Source organism: Sinohyriopsis cumingii, chromosome 17 (genome assembly GCF_028554795.1).
Source record: "Sinohyriopsis cumingii isolate HCF-2022 chromosome 17, ASM2855479v2, whole genome shotgun sequence".
In the NCBI taxonomy this organism is placed as follows: domain Eukaryota; kingdom Metazoa; phylum Mollusca; class Bivalvia; order Unionida; family Unionidae; genus Sinohyriopsis; species Sinohyriopsis cumingii.
In genome coordinates this window covers 110,932,357-110,953,270 of record NC_142977.1, presented here as the reverse complement: position 1 = coordinate 110,953,270, position 20,914 = coordinate 110,932,357, and the positions used below count along the sequence as shown (strand labels likewise).

At 35.5% G+C, this 20,914-nt stretch overlaps 1 protein-coding gene across 2 annotated transcripts in view; it reads left to right on the top strand.

Moving 5' to 3' along the window:
* LOC149779668 (ATP-dependent translocase ABCB1-like) overlaps positions 1-20,914 on the top strand; it is a 142,764-nt gene that overhangs the window by 94,507 nt on the left and 27,343 nt on the right. For both annotated transcript variants that reach the window (XM_089940489.1, XM_089940490.1), the window contains 5 exons: positions 3,346-3,495; positions 11,476-11,577; positions 12,956-13,033; positions 14,278-14,361; positions 16,296-16,499. In XM_089940489.1, coding sequence (XP_089796615.1) covers positions 3,346-3,495; positions 11,476-11,577; positions 12,956-13,033; positions 14,278-14,361; positions 16,296-16,499 — 618 coding nt within the window. The remainder of the gene's footprint in view (positions 1-3,345; positions 3,496-11,475; positions 11,578-12,955; positions 13,034-14,277; positions 14,362-16,295; positions 16,500-20,914) is intronic.

Here is a 20,914-nt window from a genome sequence, read left to right as displayed (position 1 = left end):
AGCTGAATAATTTAGGAAAATATAAAGCCCTGAAGAAGGTGGGGGGTTGGTTGGTCGGCTTATCTGTGGGCCAATAACTAAACTTGACAGTTTTTAGGTCTTTTTGTTGACTACTGTAATGGCTGTAAATCCTTGGACACAAAACAATAATTTTTTCTTTGTCCTAAGACATAGGTATGTAAAAAAACCTAACTTTCGGTGACCCAACAATTATTAAACTATTATAAAGTACTATGATTGATTTTGTTATTATTTTGCATATGCATATTTTCTGATTTCTCCAACATGAAATTAAATAAAGGTAAATACAGACTTCATAATTTGCAGGCTGGTTGAGTTTAGCAGGGCGACCAGGCTGAACTTTAATGTACAGTACTTACACAGTGCAAAGTGTGCGTAGCGTCACTTAAATCCTTTTTTATTACCAAACATATTAGATGCAGAGTTTGCTTTATTCATTGTTTCAACCAAATTGCAATCTTCCAGATAACATTTCAGCTAGTCCTTAATAGCTGTTTCATTTATGTTGCATCACGCACTTACGAGTTACTCATTTTCTATGATATAAGCATTCCTACAAATTGAGTTAATATTTTTAAAAAGATACACAGGTTTAATTGTACAGGGCACATAACCATCATAATTTACGCATTCATGAAGAGTGGTAATAATAAAGGCTAAAATTCTCATATAGATCAACTAAGATCAGCATCATTCAATTTTAGTTTTATGTTTTGGCTGAACAAACATAACTTTTCACACTGTGTAAAGCTTGATGTTTCAGCATCTCCTACATTGATAGTCGGTGAATTTGCCTTTTGTTTTGTGATAGCAGTACAGGCCAGTTAATCATAAAACCCTGAAACTGGCTTGTGTTAAGAGGTAATTTTTGACTGGCAGCTATACCAGTATATTGATGTGTAATTGCCTTTTATTCCACAATATTAGTACAATTACCGTAGTTTTGTAAAATGGGGTGTAAGGCATACCTATGAACTTTTCAAAAGCCAAGTAGGGAGACTGAATAAAAAATTAGAGATTGGGACCTAAAATTGGGAGGTTTTTCGTGGCATTTTTAAAGCCTTGTTTTCACTAAATATTGAGTGATCTTCCTGGTCCAATATGCGCAGAATTTACAAAAAGACTTGCCGTTTCTCCCTGTGACGTGCCCTATTTTCCCCCAGGACGTGCCCTATTTTCATATTCTGGTCAGCTGTGGTCAAACTGCACAATAGCTAAAGATTAGTCTTAAATAAACAAGCAAGAAAGCCAGTACGACTAATTAAAAGTTAATCCATATCGATGCAACTATTTCTCTGTCTTGTTTCAAAGAAACCACGTTCAACACTATGGTGTGTTATGCAAACACCAGCATTTGATTGGCAAATAAAGGATTCCCAATTTTGTTGAACTAAAGGTACCTAAATAGGCAGTTTCATGGCATTTTTCCCTCGTATATATGACCTTATTCCGTTAATGTCAACTCATAAAGCATTTAGTATTGTTTACTATAAAGCATGTATTAGTTCTTTGAGGACACATTTGCTGCATGGTATGTATTTTCATTCCTTCTTTTAATTTAACAATGGTAATTAACATTGGTATATACAGTAAACAAATGCCAGGTGTTCACTCGTGTAAATTTCTTTCGTGGGAATGGCGCTATGACATATGGAGTTACAGCATTTGTAGTGATCATTCTTGGGATTGAAATTATTTGTAAATGATTTTATTGTTGTGGTTTATTTATTGTTTCCAGGAGCACACCAAAATTGGGAGTTTTTTTTCCCCCCTGGCATGAAAATTGGCAGGTATGGTGTAAGGTCGCTTACATCAAAGCAAACTACAACTCAGCTTTTACGGTATTAGCATAATTTTCGAAGCATTATTTCTGAAACTTCGTTATTGTATTTTGGAGATATCATTAAAGTTTAGTGCAGTGGTGCCCATGATTTGACTCCAACGGATGTACTTAATTCAGTGCGTAATCAAACCTACAATGAACATGTGGTGGGGCTATTATGCAAATATGTTCATTAGCTTAATTGCGAGCATTAAATCAAACTGTATCATTGTTCATTGTGTTGTCATACTGGGATTAAATTTTAATGAGTTAGGTATTTACAGTTTCAAAGCAAAGTAAAAATGTAATTACTGGTGCACTGATATAAAATGTCCAATGCAACAATGCATAAACAGATGAGTCAAAAAGGAGAGGTAGTGTTACAGCAACTTGCGATTGCTAAATTCTAGTCATCATTTGATCAAATAATACACAAACCTAAATTAGTCAGAAACAATAAGAAAACAGAAAATTAAATAAATTACTTTTCAGACAAGTTTATACCATTTCTTTTTAATAATCATGCATGCCAAGCTCAAAATAAGTATACATGTGTTTATTTTTCAAATATAAGTTTGCTTAAATAAGTGTATTTAGAACTTACCTTGTGCATCTTGAGATGTCTCGGAGTTGTGGGTTGGCTTATACATGGGTTGTCCACTTTTTAGTGTCTATACCTGTTCAGTTTGGGGGTTGGCTTATCCGCAAACAGGCTTATATGAGAGTATATATGGTAGACCGCTCTGGCGACCTAATGGTTAGAGTGTCCGCCACGGATGCAGGAGGCCATGGTTTCGAACCCAGCTGAGTCTTACCAAAGACTTATAACAATGGTACTAGCAACTGCCCTGCTAGGTGCTCAGCATTAAGAGGTTAGTATTAGGACTGGTCGGCCTGGTGTCAGGATAATGTGACTGGGTGGGACATCATGCTACATGTCTGCAGCATGATGCCCCAGTGGTAGACATCACTATAAACTGACACACTGCAGGCATCACAGAGATATAACTGAAAAATTGTTAAGCTACGTTAAAAATCCAGATCACACACACACACACACACACACATGCAAAAGAGGTGTGGTATTGTATTTGTATTCCCTGAGCACATTGGTGATTTTGGTTAGAATGTAAGCATGGGTGACACAAAGGGTTAGGGTTAGGGTCAGGACTAGGGATTTATTGCCCACAGTAGGTTGTAGCATTAAGCAGAATTCCTGTAGAAGTATTGGAAACTATTAAAACTTGAAGTGCCTTGGCTGAATATTTAAACATATTGAATTATAGTAATTTTAGACCACCTGCAATGATGGATTTGCTGAAGAATGAAATATTAATAATGTCTGCTAATATCTGAGTAACACTTGACAAGGCTGATTAAAATATGACAGTTGACAGTTGACAAGGCTGATTAAAATATGACATTTGACAAGGCTGATTAAAATATGATCAAATTAATGAGAAAGAAATAATATAAGAAAAGGTATATTATTTGTTTTGAAGGAAGAAGAAAAGCCCCCACAGGTTTCTGTTACACGGATTCTTCGGATGAATGCCCCAGAATGGTATTTGATCTTGCTGGGATGCTTTGGAAGTTTGATCAATGGCGGAGTGATGCCTGCATTTGCCATAATTTTCAGTGAAATTCTAGGGGTAAGTTTAAAATTTTGGCTTTGCTCTTTGGTCACATCTGTACAAAAAGGTAGCAAGTAATAGATAATTGTTTTCGGGCTTTGTCAGCATGTTCAGATTTGGTTGAAAGGTTTTTGTTAAAGTTTTTGACATGCATCATAGCCCATATTGCAGGCAAAGTTCATTGGAACCTTGGAGCCTTTGTTATTGATGTTTTATGATACAATGTTCCTTCACTTAATAATGGTGTTTGGATGTAAGCTCTTTTGGGAAGAAATATTTTTGAACTTTTTAATTATATTTTAGCATAAGCGATAGAATTTTGAAAACATTTCAGTTTTTATGAAATCTTGTTATGAATACTTCTAGATGGTTGGTCTTATTCACATCATAGTTTTGACTAAGACTTGTGATGCCTGTTTGGTCATAAATGGAAGCCACTGCAGTCATCTTGAAAAGCTTGTTGCTCCTCCAACACAGAAAGTCATATCAACATGGAATTTTCACCTTCTTATGATGTCTTGTTGGTCCTAAATGAAAATGTTGACATTTGGATGGCCACTATATCTGGTACAGTAGCTAATTTGAAAATTTTTTATCACTGAAGAATATCAGAGATATTTTCAACACTTAGCAGTTTAAGGGGCTGCAGGTGGCTGAGTGGTCTAAAGCACTCTCTTTTTCTGATTACCGCCTTTTCATCTCTGTCTGTTTGGGTAGAAGGATTGTAACTTCATCCATTTTCTGTCAAGTTGGTAAATGTGGTACATATGTAACATCATCCATTTTTTGTCAAGTTGGTAGATGTGGCACATATGTAACATCATTCATTTTTTGTCAAGTTGGTAAATGTGGTACATATGTAACATGTGGTACATGTGCAACATGTGGTACTTATGGTATCACGGTACCAATTGTTTTTCCATATACCTCAATGCTAATGTTTTGTGAAATAAATATTCTTTCTGTCCTACTTGGGCATGCGTGTCACACACTGTCATATAGAACAATGCTAGATTGTCAATTTCACAATGACATAACCAGGTACTCCATTGCATTTAACTCTACTGGGACTAGACAGGGGTAAGAGTTATCTAGTCACAACAAGCACATTTTCATCCATGTGTACCATATGTTAAAAAAATCATAAAAAATACAAAATATGATCTAGATAGAAATTAACACAAGTTCACATGTTGCCAAGAGGTTTAACTTTTTTAAAAGCCAAACAGAAAGTACAACTCTTACATAATGCACCAATCACAGCTAGTGTTGTTCTTTAATTCTGAATACAATGTTCCATACACCTTAAGGTCTGCCCACCTGGACTTGTGCAATTGGTGCCGTTATACCTATAGCAAACCTTAATTTTTCCAATAATCTGTGAAATAGTTCGGGACTGTATAAGTAACAAATATACTTAGTCTCACTTGTGAAAAACAATTTGATGAGGTACTAACCTATGTCTTATATGCATGTGTATAGAAATGTCATTGAGCTGTTTGAACTATTGTTTTCATACTTTTGCTTCACCATCAAAATCATCTTTTGAAATAAAATGAATTCTTTCAACTATGAGTTGTATCTTATTCATATCAGCACTTATTGAACTTCACATAGGTGATATGGGATAAATCACATTATGTCGTATTATGTAATAACTAGGTCAAAGGTCAATGTACCAAATAGTATGTACCTGTCCTACTTCAAAATGTACAATTCACCTAAAAGAAAGGAATTTATATTTGTTTGGCAGGTGCAGAACTTAACATCAGAGACAGGTGGACATGACCCAATCTTATTATAAAGTATAAGCTTTGACCACTTTACACTATCTGCAGATACAAGAGGTCACTAACCACCAGTCCTCACACAAAGGTCCACCTACCCATCCTCTTTGTAACACAAATAGTAAGCTTTCCTCCTTTGTAATGTGAATAAAATTGTTTCAATAAACCAGTCAGTCACCAAATATAGTAAATCACAGCTTCTAAGTGGTTATGCTGGATTGGGGGGTGAAAATTAGGGGAATAAAATACAGAAAAATGCCAAATATAAACACTAAGTATAGCACATCAAATGGAGTTAAAAACAGGAGGAAAGTGTTTATCTAAAAGGGAGAGGTAGCTTATGATAAAGGAATTAAAGGAGGCAAAATCAGCAATGCGAAAAATGAGAAGTGAAAGTTTGATGACCTTACCTTGGACAAATATATGGGGCAGGGCCCAACAGGTCCAAGGACAGCCCAAAGGCAACTGTGCTATAACATCCTTTACAGGTATCCAAATTTCAAGTGAAGTTGTGTTCATTTCCATCTAATATAAAAGGGTGAATCATTTAGATAATATAGATACATATAAAGTATATTTCTTCTACATAAGAATTTAATAATAATTGGCATAAGATAGAGAGAAACTTATCTCAGATCCAAGCAGAACATACCTTATCAGTTTTTAAACTTGTAAACTTTACTGTGAGAAATTATTAAATTGCTTCTACTTAACATCAGCATCAAGATTGAGAGCTAATATAATACTTCACAAATCTTCTCTTTATTTTCATAACCAGTCACTGAAAATGTGAGATTTTATTTCCTTGAAATGTTATGACTGGTGTAAGGGAGATAACTGAATGATATACATAAGGTGTGGTAACCTCTAATACATTATCCATGTAATATGGATGAGTTCATCAACAACCTGTATTAACTTTGTTGCAATTAAATTATCTCAAAATACATTACTGATAAAGTGAGAACCTAACATTCAGACTCCTATATTTAGTGGAGACCTCAAGAGTCATGTAATTTTAATGTCTAAGATGACGCAGCTCTTTCATATCACATAGTTCATATTTTCTACAATGCCGGCATGTAGAGTGCAGCCTTCCATAACCATGCAGATATCATCTCATGCCAATTTGCATTCTTGCGATGGGATGCAAAGTTTCAAGAACAGTGTGGATTTGAATGGAATGAATACGCACTGTGTGACTAAAATGATTATCATTCTGTAATGTTGGACCAAACATGGAAATTCCACAAGAGCAGCTTGACAGAAAGAAATAGGATTAATTGAAAGTCAATAGTAGATTATAATTGGGCTTATACAAGTGCCAATGGGAAATGCTGACTTAAGGAAACTGTTCTTGTTTGTTGGTATTCACTGCTACTTCAACAAAAGGGAATGCAAGAGAACTGAACTAACTACATGAACAATTTCAAATCAGGAAAGTGTAAAAAAACAAAAGGACAATTAGAGCAGGACAATTCAAATCAAAGTGGGAAGGAATACCATATCCTTAATAAATTACCCAAAAATTACTCATGCCAGAACACCCCACATGGTACAAGTGATCTATCTACAAGTGTACTTAGAGTGTTCTCTATCCTGGTTTATGGCATGCCTTACAAGAACAAGATAGCTGTTTTTGTACACATGATTTTTCATCTTTTGCAGGTACAATAGCCAATATTTGGCCAAAATCAACTATATTATGTTTACATAACTTATTTTGTTGCATGCATTCCAATCTAGGAGGTAACAGCACATACATAAAGGGATCAGGTAGCACAAGTCTATATCTATCATAGCTATAGTTATCAAAAGTCCCCATCCAAAGCCAACTTGTGCTATTTTCTGAAGATTTCATACATTTTATTCGTAAAGAACTTTCAATATTTGACCAAAACTGTTCAGCACACATTTGTTTTCCTACATCAAACTAGTATAGTTCATAAATGCCGCCCACATGTATGCATTTCTATGGATACATTGTGAGGCTATTCTTTCCTTTAGGTATCACGGTACCAATTGTTTTTCCATATACCTCAATGCTAATGTTTTGTGAAATAAATATTCTTTCTGTCCTACTTGGGCATGCGTGTCACACACTGTCATATAGAACAATGCTAGATTGTCAATTTCACAATGACATAACCAGGTACTCCATTGCATTTAACTCTACTGGGACTAGACAGGGGTAAGAGTTATCTAGTCACAACAAGCACATTTTCATCCATGTGTACCATATGTTAAAAAAATCATAAAAAATACAAAATATGATCTAGATAGAAATTAACACAAGTTCACATGTTGCCAAGAGGTTTAACTTTTTTAAAAGCCAAACAGAAAGTACAACTCTTACATAATGCACCAATCACAGCTAGTGTTGTTCTTTAATTCTGAATACAATGTTCCATACACCTTAAGGTCTGCCCACCTGGACTTGTGCAATTGGTGCCGTTATACCTATAGCAAACCTTAATTTTTCCAATAATCTGTGAAATAGTTCGGGACTGTATAAGTAACAAATATACTTAGTCTCACTTGTGAAAAACAATTTGATGAGGTACTAACCTATGTCTTATATGCATGTGTATAGAAATGTCATTGAGCTGTTTGAACTATTGTTTTCATACTTTTGCTTCACCATCAAAATCATCTTTTGAAATAAAATGAATTCTTTCAACTATGAGTTGTATCTTATTCATATCAGCACTTATTGAACTTCACATAGGTGATATGGGATAAATCACATTATGTCGTATTATGTAATAACTAGGTCAAAGGTCAATGTACCAAATAGTATGTACCTGTCCTACTTCAAAATGTACAATTCACCTAAAAGAAAGGAATTTATATTTGTTTGGCAGGTGCAGAACTTAACATCAGAGACAGGTGGACATGACCCAATCTTATTATAAAGTATAAGCTTTGACCACTTTACACTATCTGCAGATACAAGAGGTCACTAACCACCAGTCCTCACACAAAGGTCCACCTACCCATCCTCTTTGTAACACAAATAGTAAGCTTTCCTCCTTTGTAATGTGAATAAAATTGTTTCAATAAACCAGTCAGTCACCAAATATAGTAAATCACAGCTTCTAAGTGGTTATGCTGGATTGGGGGGTGAAAATTAGGGGAATAAAATACAGAAAAATGCCAAATATAAACACTAAGTATAGCACATCAAATGGAGTTAAAAACAGGAGGAAAGTGTTTATCTAAAAGGGAGAGGTAGCTTATGATAAAGGAATTAAAGGAGGCAAAATCAGCAATGCGAAAAATGAGAAGTGAAAGTTTGATGACCTTACCTTGGACAAATATATGGGGCAGGGCCCAACAGGTCCAAGGACAGCCCAAAGGCAACTGTGCTATAACATCCTTTACAGGTATCCAAATTTCAAGTGAAGTTGTGTTCATTTCCATCTAATATAAAAGGGTGAATCATTTAGATAATATAGATACATATAAAGTATATTTCTTCTACATAAGAATTTAATAATAATTGGCATAAGATAGAGAGAAACTTATCTCAGATCCAAGCAGAACATACCTTATCAGTTTTTAAACTTGTAAACTTTACTGTGAGAAATTATTAAATTGCTTCTACTTAACATCAGCATCAAGATTGAGAGCTAATATAATACTTCACAAATCTTCTCTTTATTTTCATAACCAGTCACTGAAAATGTGAGATTTTATTTCCTTGAAATGTTATGACTGGTGTAAGGGAGATAACTGAATGATATACATAAGGTGTGGTAACCTCTAATACATTATCCATGTAATATGGATGAGTTCATCAACAACCTGTATTAACTTTGTTGCAATTAAATTATCTCAAAATACATTACTGATAAAGTGAGAACCTAACATTCAGACTCCTATATTTAGTGGAGACCTCAAGAGTCATGTAATTTTAATGTCTAAGATGACGCAGCTCTTTCATATCACATAGTTCATATTTTCTACAATGCCGGCATGTAGAGTGCAGCCTTCCATAACCATGCAGATATCATCTCATGCCAATTTGCATTCTTGCGATGGGATGCAAAGTTTCAAGAACAGTGTGGATTTGAATGGAATGAATACGCACTGTGTGACTAAAATGATTATCATTCTGTAATGTTGGACCAAACATGGAAATTCCACAAGAGCAGCTTGACAGAAAGAAATAGGATTAATTGAAAGTCAATAGTAGATTATAATTGGGCTTATACAAGTGCCAATGGGAAATGCTGACTTAAGGAAACTGTTCTTGTTTGTTGGTATTCACTGCTACTTCAACAAAAGGGAATGCAAGAGAACTGAACTAACTACATGAACAATTTCAAATCAGGAAAGTGTAAAAAAACAAAAGGACAATTAGAGCAGGACAATTCAAATCAAAGTGGGAAGGAATACCATATCCTTAATAAATTACCCAAAAATTACTCATGCCAGAACACCCCACATGGTACAAGTGATCTATCTACAAGTGTACTTAGAGTGTTCTCTATCCTGGTTTATGGCATGCCTTACAAGAACAAGATAGCTGTTTTTGTACACATGATTTTTCATCTTTTGCAGGTACAATAGCCAATATTTGGCCAAAATCAACTATATTATGTTTACATAACTTATTTTGTTGCATGCATTCCAATCTAGGAGGTAACAGCACATACATAAAGGGATCAGGTAGCACAAGTCTATATCTATCATAGCTATAGTTATCAAAAGTCCCCATCCAAAGCCAACTTGTGCTATTTTCTGAAGATTTCATACATTTTATTCGTAAAGAACTTTCAATATTTGACCAAAACTGTTCAGCACACATTTGTTTTCCTACATCAAACTAGTATAGTTCATAAATGCCGCCCACATGTATGCATTTCTATGGATACATTGTGAGGCTATTCTTTCCTTTAGGTATCACGGTACCAATTGTTTTTCCATATACCTCAATGCTAATGTTTTGTGAAATAAATATTCTTTCTGTCCTACTTGGGCATGCGTGTCACACACTGTCATATAGAACAATGCTAGATTGTCAATTTCACAATGACATAACCAGGTACTCCATTGCATTTAAGAGAGATAACTCTACTGGGACTAGACAGGGGTAAGAGTTATCTAGTCACAACAAGCACATTTTCATCCATGTGTACCATATGTTAAAAAAATCATAAAAAATACAAAATATGATCTAGATAGAAATTAACACAAGTTCACATGTTGCCAAGAGGTTTAACTTTTTTAAAAGCCAAACAGAAAGTACAACTCTTACATAATGCACCAATCACAGCTAGTGTTGTTCTTTAATTCTGAATACAATGTTCCATACACCTTAAGGTCCTCCCACCTGGACTTGTGCAATTGGTGCCGTTATACCTTATGTAACATGTGGTACTTATGTAACATAAAATGTGAGGTAGTTAGTGATATACTTGATGTATTTTAGTCTTACTATAAAATGAATTTGAATTAGTTTTCTCTACAGATTTCCAAACATTATGTGTTTGTAGTTCTTTTAATTTACAATATGTGAGCAAAATAGAGTTACATGTAATGACAGTCTACAAATAAAATAGAACTACACTTGCAAAAATATTAGGAAGCTTATAAATTTAAGTTATATAGATTGGAATCTTTTGTTTTTTCTTTTGTGTCCTTTTTGTCCGAAACATATGTATTATTTCTGGCAGCAAAAGAGGTGACAGCTGTAGCAAATCATTGATTTGGTAAGATTACTGGTACAGTTTTTAAAGGTAATATAATTTTTATATATCACTGTCTCTATTCATCAGAAAATTAAGTTGTTATGGTTGGACTTGTCACTTGCCTGGATCATTAGATAGCATCATCATTGTATGTAAATATTAATGTGTGCCTGAAGTGTTGGACTTGCGTCTTACCTGGATCAGTGTGGTGATGTTTGCAAGTGATAAATGGCATTCTACAGAACCCTTGTTGTAACCTCTGTCTTCCATAATTACCATATATACTTACTTGTAAGTTAACACCCATGCTGCCATTACATAATGTGCCAGCCATTTTTTATTAGTAGTCAGTAGAACAAACAACATAGACCCTGATCTGTTGGTGCATTATGTGATGGCAGATCATTGTCTTTGTTGTTTTTTGGTTTCTCAAAGAAACTAATTGACGTGTCTGATCTCCTAGGTCTGGTATAGCCTTTCTAGCGCTGATTGTGTAAATATTTTTTTTTTCACAGGTTTTCGTAAAGCCACCTGGTGAACAAGAGAGCGAGATTGCAATGTATTGTGGAATATTTATTGGTATTGGTGGAGCATCTTTCATTGCCTATTTTGTACAGGTAAGGATTTTAAACCCAGTATTAGCTGTACCGGTCATAGATAAGAAGATTTAATGGGATTGTCTGTTGCACTATGTACATGAGTCCATTGGCACAAATTTGTTATCGCTATTCCTGTTAAACTACTTGGAGGATTGCCATGAAATTTTACATATATATTTATTTTATGCCTAGTTGGTCCTAAAAGAAATTAGTTCTGCTCAGAAATCAAACATGTTCACCACAGTAACCATCTTGCAAATCTTGTTATCGGTTCTCTTGAATGGAAAGTCATATTAATGTGGGGTTTTCACCAAAAGACTTCATTTGGTACCTAATGAAAATAATCCAATCTGATGGCAGTCTCGAAATCTTGTTATCACTACACCTCCTGAATGGATGGCCATATTTGTTGTGGGATTTTCACCAAAAGACTCTTGATATGAAGTTGGTTCTAAATGGAAATGGTGCGTGTCATATTTTTGGTAAAATTCTGTTGTTTGATATTCTTCATTTCAACAGCTGTTATTGTCAGGTCAATTTAAAAAATATTTGCTTTGCTCTGTGTTCATGTTATTAAAATGGATACATTTTTTATTATATAAAGTAATTTGGACAATGAACATTCGCCCAAGAAAAACAAGAAAAAGTTTAAATGTAAAGCCCTCTTCAGAAAGGGATACACAGGAATTTACATCCATTCAGTCCAGCTCAAAAGATGATCTTATGTTTTTTTGTCAGACCTGCAGATGCTCTGTGAAACACTGTCCCTGATTCAATTTTCTTTAGTTCGCATGTCTGCAGCAAGAAGATACCCAATGGTTGTTACAGGATTGTTGATTGCCTTTTAGCACTGAGTATTGGTTTTCCTAATGACTGTGGCCCTTAGATGAACTTCAAGGCATCATAGAAGTTCATCAGATCATTCCTGTCTGCGTAGGACTGAATCTTATCTGCCTTATTGCTCATCCATGTGTCTTGCAACTCTCTGATTTTGCATTGGACAGTCCTCTTGATGTTGTTGAAGGCTGCCATCTTGGATGATGAAGTGCTGTCTCCTAAACAGGAAATGCTGTCTCCTAAACAGGAAGTGCCATCTTCTAAACAGGAAGTGCAGTATCCTAAACAGGCCTTCTGTAGCTAATGTGTCTTATTCAGAAGTTTAAATGGACCTGAATTCTACTTCAGCATTTTAAGAGAGAGACTTAAGGGTACCATTTTTGATGAACACATTGGTTGTAGAATATTAATCTTTGAACCAGTATGATTTCTTGTTTATTATCTCATAATTTTTGTACAATGAGTGCAAGTAATGATAAATAGAATGTTGGATGTGTCAAGTAATTACATTTAAGCATACTTTGATGTAACTTGTGTTTTAATGGTTAATTTCTTTCAGGGATACACATTTGGTAGATCTGGTGAGCACCTGACCATGCGTCTTAGAGAGCTGTCCTTCAGGGCCATGTTGAGACAGGTATGGTTTTCTTGCAAGAAAAAGTTCATACTTTGAAAAGAATATGCTACACTGCTGAAAATGAAAGTTTTAGCTCACCTGGCCATAAGACCAAGTGGGTTTATGGTATGGTTGTATGTTGTTTAATGTGCTTGATCAACAGTTGCTATTTTAAACTTCTCAAAAGTCCCTGGACCAGTTTCACTCAAACATGGCAGGAAGGTTCCTGGCATGAAGGCCTTTCAAATTTGTATACAAAAATATTTAAACCACTTTATCTCTAAATCAGCTCAGAATGAGACCAGATTTGATAAAAATATCCTTGCATGAAAATGGGTTTCAAACATATGTTCACTAATGCCAGTCCATTGTTAAATATGGCTGCCAATGTCAGAAATCACTCAATAAATTTTACCAATTTTGATAGAAAGCATCCTGGCTCAAAACTTTTAGATATGTACAGATTATGCTGAACTGCCATTCAATATGGACACTGTTATTAAGAATTTAAACACCTTAAACAGCTTCTAAAAGTGTTGCTTAATAGAATTTTACCAAATTCAACTGGAATTGCCCCAGCTTGGGCCTTTCAGATGTTGCAGTCAGATAAGTATGGCTGCAGTTAATAAAAAAACAAAACAAAACAAAAGACAAAAGACACTTTTAAAACTTGATGTCAGAAAATGCTGAATGGAATCATTAGTTGGAAGGAAAGCATCCAGGCTTTTAAATATTGGATTTTAATGCTATGTGTGATCATTATGGATGGAGATACAGGAAAAAGTGAAACTTTGAAATAGTTATAACATGCAAACAATGGCATTGTAATAAAATGAAACAGGAAAGCATCCTCATGATCCAGATTTCTTTACCATCTGCTATTATGTAGATGCTTACAAATCAAAACTTTTGTTGTAAATTTGACATCAAGAAAGTTAGTGTTACTGGTAATGCTTTTGAACCAGTACTAATACTACTCGGTACTTGTGCCTCAAATCTGTCATACTTTGAGTAAGGTTTTGTTTGGTCCAAAGTTTTCACAATAACTTATGACTAGCTGGCAATCAAATTAGTTTTTAGACAATTAGAATAACCATTATTCAATAGTTGATTGACAGATGTCAGCCATTGGTGAGGGGTCATTTGCTATGAAGTTAACAGACATTTGTATTTTTCCTTCTTTCTATAGAAGATAGCCCGGTGTTTGGTGTGGGGCCATTTGCTATGAAGTTAACAAACTTTTGAATTTTTCCTTCTTTCTCTAGGAGATAGCCTGGTTTGATGACCATAAGAACAACACGGGTGCTTTGACTACTCGCCTGGCAACAGATGCATCTCAAGTTCAGGGAGTAAGTGCTTATCATAAAGTTTGTAATCATTACTTAGAGAAGATGTACAGTACAGCCTTAGTTCCTCAAGTCTATGTCTTCCTGGATTCACTGTTTTTCACAAGGTACCAGTTCCTGGTGATTTTGTGGATGCAGTGTTCCACTGATTTAGAGAACCAAAGAACACCCATCTTTCTATGGATACAGTAGGATCCTTTTGTAATTTTATGCTTTTAATACAGCTGAAATTGTCATTTTGTGCAAAGACCAGTGAATATTAATAAAAGTCACAAGTAGAAAATTTGAATGAGCATTATCTTTTTGATTAAGTACGAAAGTAAAACCTCATAAATCAGGGTTTTCTCAATATTAATGCCAAGTTTGTGTCAGAAAACTAAATACACTGCTTGTGGCTTTTCATAACATATGACCATTGAATTTAACTTAGTTTAGTTTTGTGTTTAATGACACATCAGCACCAGAAAGGCTATATCAGGCCTAGGAGATCAGATTAAAGTGCCTCACACAGGCACACACATTACAATCTCTGACCCATAGTGTACGCAACATGGTGCAGTGTTAATATGGAAAGTCTGTTAAGCATGAAAGCGCACAGAAAGCCATTGTTAGGGCCACTCTTGTCACATTCAGGTTAGAAATTCTAAATCAGTGAATTAATTGACTAAGTTCTGTACACTTTTTATGACATTAAAGATTTTCGTTTTTGAAATTGTTTGAGGAGGGTGTTACAGACAAATGGGGAAGTATATTATAACTATAGACTATATGTGAAATTTTAAAAAAATGAAGTAGAAGATCTTTCATTGCATCAAGTGAATAACTTTTCATCAAGTGTGTGATAAACTCGCTATTTTCACAAAATGCCAAAGCCATGGCATAAGTGAAAATATTCACAAGGTGAAATAAAGTAAAACTTGCCTTGAGGGACCACCTATGAGATCCACATGTTTTGAGAGACCATGATCTCCACGTACATATTTGTTAATTATAGTGTTATGACTTGTTATGAGAGACCACCTGTCTTGAGGGGGCCCCGAGTGGCCGAGTGGTCTAAAGTGCTCACCGTTCTGGATCACTGCCATCTCACCTCAGTCTGCGTGTGTTCGAGTCCAAGGCTCGGCTAGCATGGATACGTGGGAAAGCCTGCCAGTAGCTTCTCGTGGGTCGGTGGTTCTTCCCTGGATTTTCCAGGGTTCTTCCTCCACCAGTTATACTGGCCGCCATGTATAGCCTATCTTGTGCTGAAAAATGGCGTTAAACCCTATAACAACAATAACAACAACCTGTCTTGAGAGACCATCATTTTTGGAAGAAGGAGTAGTCTTTTGAGACCTACTGTATATCCATTATTCACTCAGAGATAGCAGACATTTTTTATTTTATACTTAAACATCGTGGCTAGCAGTATATATAAAAAAATTGAAGAAGCAGATTTCTTAAAGTATCCTACATGATAATGTCTGCCTTCTACCACTTGTGTTCAGTTTTGTTTTGTGCATATTTGCATGGACAATGTAAGTAGTAATATAATTCTCTTTCCTGATTCAAAATAAATATTCACATAAACCAAAAAGAAAAGAAAAAAATGAGCACATTTTGGAATTACAAACATTCATATGGTACACCTCCATGACGGGTAGACATGCTTCCCTAGTTCACTGACTTGCACATTAAATATTCTTTCTCCACCATTAATACTGGCTGCCATGTATAGCTTATATTGTGCTGAAAAATAGCATTAAACCCTACAACAACATTGACAGAGGTGGTTGTATCTCAAGGCAGGTTTTACTGTAGCATTCTAATGAAAGGAGGTGTACAGCTATTGATGGAACTTTGAAAGACAGAAATGAACAGGAAATATTGTTTAGTTCTACAGTGGACACATATGTCTTAAACAAATACACAATAGCTTAATTTTGCTTCTTGTGCAGGCTTCAGGTATCCGTCTTGGCACAATGATCCAGAGTGTGGCCAGTATTGTGACTGGAGTAATCATTGCCTTTGTGTATGGCTGGAAGATGAGTTTGGTTCTCCTTGGATTCCTGCCATTCATTGCCATTGCAGGGGCATTACAGATGAAGATTCTTAGTGGAGTTGCAGGAAAAAATAAGGAGGCCTTGGAAGGGGCTGGCAAGGTACTATGTTTACTTGTACATAATATATATACAACTGCTCAATGCCTAGATCCAGATTGCTATAATACCATGTGCCAGGAGAATTGGGTTAATGCTGTGTGATACTCTTATATATATATATATATATATATATATATATATATATATATATATATATATATATATATATATATATATAAAAGGATGGAATGTATTGTTAGATGTTTAAGGATGGAATGTATAGTTAAATGTTTAAGGATGGAATCTATAGTCAGATGTTTAGGGATGGAATGTATAGATAGATGTTTAAGGATGGAATATATTGTTAGATGTTTAAGGATGGAATGTATTGTTAGATGTTTAACGATGGAATGTATAGTTAGATGTTTAAGGATGGAAGGTATTGTTAGTTGTTTAAGGATGGAAGGTTTGGTTAGATTTACCAGAAAGAATTACTTGCAAGTTTATCCACATGGGGAGGAGGTTATATATGGTGAAAATAATGAAAAAGAAACTTGGTGTCTTTAGACTAACATTTTTCTGGCATACTCACAACACATATGATGTCCTGGAGACATATTTGTTTGTTAACAGTAGTAATTTTTGCCCATGGTAAGAAAAATAAAAAATGATTGGACAGCTTCTTACCAATGGAATTTTTGACCATTTTCTCATCTGTTATAAAGTTCCTTGGTTCCAGTAATACTATGAGGAAGACTTTACTTGCTGTATTTGTTAGCCAGCTAATTGGATATTACTCACTGCTCCGGTGGCCTAGTGGTTAGAGCGTCTGCCTCGGAAGCAGGAGGTCATGGGTTTGAACCCCGGCCGAGACATGCCAGAGACTTACAAAAGTGGTACTAGCAGCTACCTCACTAGGCGCTTGGCATTAAGAGGTTAGTGTTAGGACTGGTCGGCCTGGTGTCAGCATAATGTGACTGGGTGGGACATCATGCTACATGTCTGCGGCATGATGCCCCAGTGCTAGACATCACTATAAACTGCCACACTGCAGACATCGTAGCGATATGACTGAAATTTTTTTAAAGCTACGTTAAAATCCTAATCACACACACACACACACAGATATTACTTGGGATAGGGTCAATAATTATTGGAAATGGAAAATGTAAACTGTTACTAGAGAAATGAAAAAAGTTAAATTATTTCTATGGAACATTTTCCCAAATATAAAGTTTTGTTGTTTCTAAATATGACCAAAAAGGAGACCCTCAGTGTTGTTACTTTTTATGTAAATACAAGAACATTTTTCCAGTTTTAACATTAAACAAGAAAATCAGTTTGATCATTTCATAGTTTCTGACAATATTTTAATCATTTTATTTTATATTATTATATTATCATATTATTATCTTTTTCTTAATCAGATTTTTTTTCTCCTTTGCATTTATTTTCATATTGTGTTCAGATGGTTCAAAATACCCAATGTTTGAAAAATTGCCATACGTCAATCAGTTTTTGTTGTTATTGATAGGAATTTGCATGCCATGGTTAAAACTATGTTTAATGTTTAAACACATATGGATGAAATTAGATTCAAACATTTATATTTCTCCTTTAAATACATTCCCTGATTACATTAACATTGGGGATATAAGTCGGCTACTTCCCGAATCCAGCCCTATTAAAATGATGAAAATGCACCTTTTCTGCCTATGGGTTATAGACAAAGGACAATAATTCTTGCATACTACCTCCCTTTGTCACCACTAGGTGTCACCAGGTTTTAATCTTTGCTTCCATACAACAACAGCATATTCGGGTGCTCTACAGATATGAACTTCTGAGAGAGTGACAGGTGTAAGGTGAGGTTGTTTGCATTTACAACATGCACAGTGGAGATAATGTTGGCATACCTCTGTGTTACTTTCATTTATTGTGGCTGAAATTTTTTTGGATATTGTACTTGTGGAAACTGTACATGATCTAAGCACACAGCTAACCAAAATGACTGTTCCCATGTGCCCATAAAATTAGCCTGAATTAGTATAAAGTGCATTACATTTAAAGTAGATAAAATGCATTTCACCATACTAGACAATATCAGCTTCTGAAAGTGCAGTGAATGAATTACCAAATATATAAAATTAAAAAAAGTGATTGGCTCTTTTTTCAAAACAATTTACTGCAGACATCCAGGAAGTGAAAGTTACCAGCTAACAATATTTTGATAGGTGCAGTTCTGAAATAAGTCCAAGCTGTATACTCTATAATCCATACTACACCCCCCGCCCCATCAATCATACACCAAAATAAAGGGAATTAAAAGTTCTTTTAACAGTACCTAGGATATACGAGGTCTTTTTTAGATGGCCAGTATAAGCAGTGAGGATAACCAGGGAAATTACTTTTATTTAAAAGATCTAAATATATGCAGAATAGGAAACTATAGAGTATCTCCTATGAGACACTTCATATAAATGCAAGCCAAATTAGTATTCAAGTTTCACATCCAGTGAAGATTTTGGATTTGCTTGGATTAATATTCACTCCAAAAACAGGTAGTAAGTATTATTAATACTTCATTTATGTTCCCAGATCACATTAATTTTAGAGATATAAGGTTTGGGAGGTAGCAGACTTTATCTTGCTTTGCGAGGAAAAAAAGTGGGCACCAATTGCTATCAAAGGCATCCACGATATCAAACACATTAAGGCATCATGGCAGAAGAAATTTTGGTCATGATACAGATCTATCAGACCCACTAACCAATTTAAATCAAAATCCCTCACTGATTCCAGACTGGAATCTGTCCTGGGTCTTAAAATGGCTTAATTCAGATAAATTTGAGCCATTAGTGCAGACCTCACTGAAGCTGTTATCATACAGGGTAAGGAAGTTACATGCCCTTTCATTCGAACCAGACTCTCTTCAGTTAAGATTTGGAACAACCAGGCGAACAGAGAGAACTGGCTTCAATTAAGATTTGTAACAACCAGGCAATCAGAGAGAAGCGGCTTCAATTCAGATTTGGAACCACCAGGCAATCAGAGAAAAGCGGCTGATAAGATCTACCTAGAACATCATGATATTTTTCAGAATCTATCACAAGGCATGCCTGGTGTATCCTTGTCATTGAGCTACGTGGGTTAAAACCATCTGATAAACAGATCATATACATATTTCTGGAGTGAAGAGGTCCTAACAGAAAAGGAACCTAACTCATCTTTTATGTGCATACACAGACCTGCCAACCCTTGGTGTAAGTCTTGTGGAAATGACTCTGAAAATATGAACTTAGTAAATAAAAACACAGATTGTGGAAATACGATTGTAGGTGGTAAAATCTGAATACTGGCTTAACCCTGTTTTGTTTGGATCCGGGGTTCATATTAGCCACAATGGAATTGGTCAGCAAAGCAGACTACCTTTACCAGGGTACTTCAGACATTATTAACTGCATATATTTTGCAGTCAGTGAGCTACATGGGTTAAATCCATCTGACAAACAGATCATATACATATTTCTGGAGTGAAGAGGTCCTAACAGAAACAAAGGAAGCTAACTCATCTTTCATGTGCATACACAGACCTGCCAACCCTTGCTGTAAGTCTTGTGGAAATGACTCTGAAAATATGGACTTAGTAAATAAAAACACAGATTATTGAAATACGATTGTAGGTGGTAAAATCTGAATACTGGCTTAACCCTGTTTTGTTTGGATCCGGGATTCATATTAGCCACAATGGAATTGGTCAGCAAAGCAGACTACCTTTACCAAGGGGAGCCCCGAGTGGCCGAGTGGTCTAAAGCGCTGTCCGTTACGGATCACTGCCATCTCACCTCTGTCTGCGTAGGTTCGAGTCTCGGATTCGGCCAATGTGGGTATGTGAGAAAGCTTGCCAGTAGCTTCTCGAGGGTTGGTGGTTCTTTCCGGGGATTTACCGGGTTCTTCCTCCACCATTAATACTGGCCGCCATATATAGCCTATCGTGTGCTGAAAAATGGCGTTAAACCCTACAACAACAACAACAACCTTTACCAGGGTACTTCAGACATTATTAACTGCATATATTTTGCAATGCAAAAAGTTTGCATCATCAAGCTGTTGATTTTTTTTCTTAAATGGTGTCCAACAAGTGACAGGTTAGGATGAAAGGGACAGTAAACCTCTTTAAAAAAATTTAATGGTACAATGGTAGAGAATATTAAGATACCTGTGGGAAAAAGCAGGAAGGACAACAGTTCTGTTTAGTGGACATCATATGTTGATTTGAATATGTAACGTGGCACGAAAGATGATTTCTGTTGCTATGGCCCAAATGAAATTAAAAATTGGGGGGGGGGGGCGAATTACATCAAGTTGAGAGATATCAAGAAGCCATTGAGCTCTGTAGGGTTTGGAACTGCAGTTTGTGTAACTGTGCTGGAGGTAATTAAGGTTCAAGTAAACTCTACAAACTCAGCACAATG